At 47.0% G+C, this 6000-nt stretch overlaps 1 protein-coding gene across 2 annotated transcripts in view; it reads left to right on the top strand.

Moving 5' to 3' along the window:
* The first annotated feature begins 2947 nt into the window (after positions 1-2947).
* Positions 2948-6000, top strand: part of AGK (acylglycerol kinase) — a 35425-nt gene continuing 32372 nt past the window's right edge. The window contains exon 1 of one of the 2 annotated variants that reach the window (XM_002197535.6): positions 2948-3243. In XM_002197535.6, coding sequence (XP_002197571.3) covers positions 3143-3243 — 101 coding nt within the window. In that variant the 5' untranslated portion in view covers positions 2948-3142. Of the gene's footprint in view, positions 3244-3798; positions 3906-6000 lie in introns of those variants that run through there. The other variant, XM_030263311.4, reaches the window with a different exon arrangement.

The following is a 6000-nucleotide window of genomic DNA, read 5'->3' as shown; positions in this document are numbered from 1 at the left end:
AGAAAAAGAAAAAGAAAAGAAAAAGAAAAAGAAAAAGAAAAAGAAAAAGAAAAAGAAAAAGAAAAAGAAAAAGAAAAAGAAAAAGAAAAAGAAAAAGAAAAAGAAAAAGAAAAAGAAAAAGAAAAAGAAAAAGAAAAAAATAAAAAGAAAAAAAAGAAAAAGCCATTTTATTGACTTTGATTTTTTTGAATTGCTAAAATGGCATTTTGTAAGAGGGAAAAACATTCAGAAAAAAAAAAAATCTGTCCAGTGTTACATTCATTACCCTGACTCACTGGTCCCTGTCAGAGTGCATCCTTGCTTTCCTGAGTCTGCAAACTGGGGTCTCTGTCAAGAGTGGTCTACAAAAGCAGCATTGCTCCCTCACATCCCTTATTTAGCCAAAAGATTGTTAGGAATGGCCAACATCCCTCTTCCTCTCTTACAGGATAGGGTGTCTCTGAATTACTCTGCACTTTTATGAAATCTCTGTGGCTGTTCACCCTCTCTTATGTGTCATGAGAAACTCTGGGAAAAGGTGCAGGGAGCCCCCAGACAAGTGGGAAGGGGACAGTCATCAGGACAGTGATTGGGAAGGAACCAAGGTGCCATTTGTAAAAAGAACATTAGAAATGGATTGTTAAGGGTTTCAGGATCTGCTATTGCACCAGGGGCTCACCACACTGGAGCTTTAGCTGAACTACAAAGTGTGTTTCCTAGTAGACACAGGAACTTCTCTAATTTGCATCTTATGTCAAAGGAGGAACAATTGTTCAAATGTTCTTTTGGTAAGTGGGAAAGGTGAGCAGGTGCATTTTATTGAACCATAATTAGTGAAAGTGGGTGTGGGTATGTGAATTCCCACAGTGTGTGTTATCTTCATAGCTGCCTTTGCCCATTCCCCTCAAACACCTTGTACAGAGCTGGGAGAAGCCAGCAAGAATGAGACATGAACAGGAAGTTGGCTTGTGTCCACTGAGTAGTTTTCTACATTTTCTCTGTGTAAGAATATTCATTGCTTTTGGGTTTTTTTTAACCCAGTTTAAGACTCTGTACTGACTGGGTGCAGCAAAATGGAAGGGCTACCATGAGCCAGGTGAGTTCTCTGTCTTGCTCAGATCCTGCTACTGAGGAGCCAGCTCCTCAAGAAGATGATGAATGGAGGGACCAGGCTGGGAGAAAAGCTGTGGAAGAGTCTGCTTCCTATCCCTGCCCCTGCCAGCTTGGTAATGATGGGCTGCCATGGAGTGCTGCAGGCTGCTCCTCCCTGAGAGCTGAGGGTGCAGAACCTCAGGGGTTACTTGAGGTCATTGGGGTCATTTGGGCTGACCTGAGGTCATTGGAGTGCCTGGTGGGGATTGCTTGAGCCCATTTTGGGGTTACCTGAACAGGAAGCATAGTTAGCACAGACACTGCCTTTGGATTTTGCTGTTCAGAACATCCAACTTTGCCTCAGACTCTCAGCAGAGAGCCACGAGTTTGTTAATAGTTAGATAGGTAAGTAAGAAGTAAGTATGTAGAATAGTATAGTATCTCTTTAAATAGTATATTAATTTATAGCATATTTTTAATAAAGCAGATCCTTCAGCCTTCTGATCTGGAGCCAGACATCATAATTTCTTCCCGTTGGGGGTCACCTGATTTCTGATAGATGGGAGACCTTGGCTATCAGTAGCCACAGACAAAGACTTCTAGTGATTAATTGGTGAATATGAACTGTCATTGTCTACTTTATTCTCTGTATTTACTTGCCACACTTGGTGCTGGGACCAGAGGTGGAAAAGTCAGGAGAAGCTTCAAATTTTCCAGATGTTAAAAAGGGTTAAGTTAATAATAACTAGGGTTTGTAAAGACAAATTGAAAAATAAGAAGAGGAGGGATTGAGAGGAAAGCTCATGTCTTTACAAACAATTCCATGGGTGAAGGTGTGGGTGTTAACATCTTTAAAATGGGTCTTAACGTCCCTCCTGGTTTGGGCAGCAGGTTTGTTGCAGGGCCCAGACAGTTTGACTCCTCAAACAGACAAGGGTCTGCACAAGCTTGAGACTTTGGAACTTCGGGGTAGCATGACAGGTTCAAGGGGGGATAAGTTGCAAGTGGTTTGGGAAGGCTGGACCTTCCCTGTACCTCAGCCAGAGGGGAAAGGAAGAGGGTGAGATGCAGCCAGGAGTACAAGATAAATCAGGCTGCAGCCTCCAAAACCTCGAGAGAGAAAACCCCGTGGATGTGCCCCGGTGGACTCTCTCCCTTTACTTGAATAAAGTTGCAGGACTCCTCTGTCTTCTTTTAGACATAAACTTCTGGCATTTGTGGCTTTTCCTGACAAAGGTTTTACTGAAATCCAAAAAGATTACATGTACTGGCTTCCCTTGATCAACTGGGGGGGGGGGGGGTGGTTACCTTGTAAAAAATAGTTATAGAGAATAATAGTTACAACCTAATGCTAGGAGAGGCTCTCACTAGGCTCTCCCAAAGCTTTTTTCCATGATGAGGTCAGATCTTGCCCCTTGTTTATGTTTTCACCTTCCCCTGGCAGGATGTTCATGCTGTTCAGGCATCCTTGTGATATTGGTGTTTTCCATGTGTGATTGGAGACATTTCTCCAGGTTCTTATGGCTTAAACAGCAAACCCCCCCTACCTCCTGGACAGCATTTCTTCTAACTAAGTATTCTGGAATATTTTAGGTTTGTTATTTGTTTGTGATTTTGTTTTACTTGTGAGTTTTGTTTTGAGTTTCTTTGGGGTTGTTGTTGTTGTGATTTGTTTGCATTTGGTGTTTTTGGCAGGTTTGGGGTTTTCTCGGGTTTTTTTTATGGTTTTTTTTTTTTTGTGCGGGCGGGGGCACCACCGTGGATATTTTTATTGATGTGGAAAAAAGACCTGCTCGCTTCTGTCCCCTGCTCCATCCCCACCTGCCCGTGCTCCCGGCAGCCCATGGCAACAGCTCCTCTCGGGGGCTGGAGCGAGGCAGCGAGCGCCGGGGCTCTGGGAAGAGTGAAAACTCTTTTCCTTGGATTCGCGGTGTTTGTTGTTTGGTTGTTGTTTGGTTGTTTGTGTGTTTCCGTGCCGTGCGCCGGCTGCGTGCGGAACGCCGGGGCCCGGGAGCCGTTTCCAGCCGGGCCGGGCCGGGCACGGCAGCGGCGCCCGGCGCGGCGGGGCACGATGGCGAAAGTGCTGGCGGCCCTCAGGCACCACTGGAAGAAATCCACCTTCGGAGCCTGTCTGCTGGGCTGGGGCGGACACTGGCTCTATGGGAAGCACTGGTAATGCCGGCTGGGGCCGGGCCGGGCCGGGCGGGAGGGAGAGATGGAGGAAAGGGGAGCGGCTAAAACGGGGGTCGCCTGTGGGAGCGGCCCGGCAGGCAGCGGGGATGGATCGCCCTCCCGCTCCAGCAGCCAGCGGGGATGGATCGCCCTCCCGCTCCAGCAGCCAGCGGGGATGGATCGCATCTCTCTCCTGCCGAGCAGCTGCGGCAGCCTCAGTGCCTCCTGCTGCATGCCCGCCGCGGCCGCGGTGTAAGACCGGGGCGGGTTCAGGCGGGAGGTTTAAACAGAGAGGATGTGTGGCTGGCATGAGCAGTGCTGGAGCCTCTCGGAGAGGAGAAGGGTTTTGTCTTCTAACCTAAACAAGAATGCCATGAGCCACAGGCGCGCCTTCAGCTTGCCTGCTTTGAGCCTGTGCAAGGATGAGTGGAGCCAGGCCTGCAGGGTGTGCTCAGCGTGGTGCTCCTGTGCCTGTTCCCACCCCTGTTTGCTGTAGCAGAAGTCCTTGTCTCTTTCCTGGGGCCTGGCACCGCAGCCTTGTGCTGTTGTCTTTGCTGTTGTCACCCACCCAGCTTGGAAGAAGCCTTAGAGCTCCTCCTCCCGTAAGTTATACCCGGTTGTGTCATTCCCACCGCTTACCTGTGGGGTAAGCGTGCCTTACGGTAAGTAAAATCCTCATTCGTGTTTTATAAAAGCTGAGTTTATATTTTAATCCTTGTCCTTCAAGGACATGCATTTGACTTAAAAGCGGATGTAGCCAAATTACTTTTAAAAACTGTTACCTTTGGTTCTGCTGCTTATTGTCACTGTCTTAATGATTTTTCATGGTTTAGTCAGGTTTTTAACAGTGCTCTTTTCTGCTTACATTGCAATGCTGCCAAAGCCTCGGTGGAAAAGTTAGGAAAATAAATCTGTTTATGTTGTTTTTATACTCTCTTCATATCCTTTTACCTAGGGACTTTGGCATTAAATCAAGCTTTGTTTTGTGTGGTACATCTGCTTCAGTGGCTTGCTTCCTGCCTGCCTCCATGTCCCCTTTGTACCTGTTGTGTCTGGGAGTTCTTGTGCCCATGTGCTGTTGGTTTCAGATGTACACTGTTTTCTTGTGTGGTGGCAGTGAAATTATCTTTGGATCACAGAGAATGTGGAGTGTGCAACAGGTGATGTGGTGGGGAATAAAGAGGACAATATGAAAGGCAAACAACCAGAAAGGGAATCTTTGATACCTAAATTTTACTGCATGGGGGTTGTTTGCCCCAAGTGTAGGCGTGGTGCTTTAACCCACATGATGTACTGGGGGCAGAAAAATTTTGGGTATCCCATTCTCCAATCTCCCTATTATCTGTACAGGCAAATACAGCATTTCCTTAGGAGGCACTGGAAATGCAAGGCAGGAAATCCTGTGATGACAGACAGCTCAGTGAGACTTTGATGCAGGCCATAGCTACTGCTTTCAGAGTTCTGAACACTGTTTGGAAACACTGACAACTGTTTAGCAATTTCTGGTCCATTCCCTGCAGAGAGTTGTTTAATCCAGGTTAGAGAAGAACAAGGAACAATGAGAGCCTGGTGGCAGGAGTGTAAAGAAGAGTTCAAAGGAGGTCTCAACAGCCTTTTGTGATACTCTGTGAATGGTGAGGACCTTACCTTGTGGCAGGTGGACAGCAGGGAGTAGGCCAGGATGCCTCTCTGCAGGTTGTGGGGATGGCTTTTGGCGTGGGTGTTTTTGTACATTCCTTGTTCCCAGTTTCTGTCTGTGTCCCAGTTGTGCTGGGGAGCGGAGAGGTGCCTTTTGGCCCATGCACAGATGGCCACAGGCAATGCTGGGAGAGGTTAATGAAGGATCTGTAGGGGCTGTGTTGGCCCTGAGGCTTGTTGTTATCCTCATCAGAGGCTCAATTGCTGCACATGGCCTTACCTGACTAGACTGATATTTGCCCTTCAAGAACATGCTTAAAGTGTATGAAGTCTTGTGCTTTGGTTTCTGGCATCACAAATTCCTGATGAAGGGCTTTGCTTCAGCACAGCATTGGCTCAGGTTAGCCTCTGACTTCCTGGAAGGACCTGAGATGTTGGTCATTTATTTGCAGCTGAAGAAAATTGTTTGCTGTCCTGCATCCCTCTTTCCATCCTTGTGGGTTTTCTAAAATACTTCTCTTCTTCTAGAAGGTGATTTGCTTTTTTGACTTTCCAAGGATCCTTCTTTATTTGGATGCAGCAGCCATGATGCCTGCATTAAGTGGAGCTATTGTAAATAACAATCTGTCCTGCAGGTAAATGGCAGCTCTTCTGTAGTCAGTCTCTCCAAGCTCACAGGGACACCAGAGCTCTGAAGTACTTCCTTAAGACTTTGGAGAATGCTGTATGGACAAGAAGAATGTTACCTTTTCCAGGTGTGTTCCCAGGGCCTCTTCCCTGCCTGGAAATGGATGTGGGAGTCCCCCTTGCACACCTGGTGTGGATGCCCTTGTGCTCCCTAAGGTGTAAAGGGAAGAGGGGCACTGGAGTGTGATGGATCATCATTGACTTGGACTGAAGGTTGAGGAGCTGCTTAGTCCTGGTACTTTCTTCCTGCAGCATTTCTTTTCTGGATCAGTGTATTAGCCTTTCAGTTTGAGGGGTGTTTGTTCAAATACTAATTTAAAAGTAAGGAGATTTGGATGAGCAGGAAGAATTAAAGGAGGAAACTTTGTGCCTTTTTCCCCCCCTCTGCCATGAGTTATTCAGCCCTTCTGAGCGTGTGATAGTGCAGAAGTC

Source organism: Taeniopygia guttata, chromosome 1A (assembly GCF_048771995.1).
Source record: "Taeniopygia guttata chromosome 1A, bTaeGut7.mat, whole genome shotgun sequence".
Classification (NCBI taxonomy): Eukaryota; Metazoa; Chordata; class Aves; order Passeriformes; family Estrildidae; genus Taeniopygia; species Taeniopygia guttata.
The sequence above is the reverse complement of the archived record's forward strand: the minus strand, read 5'-3'. Positions and strand labels throughout refer to the sequence as shown.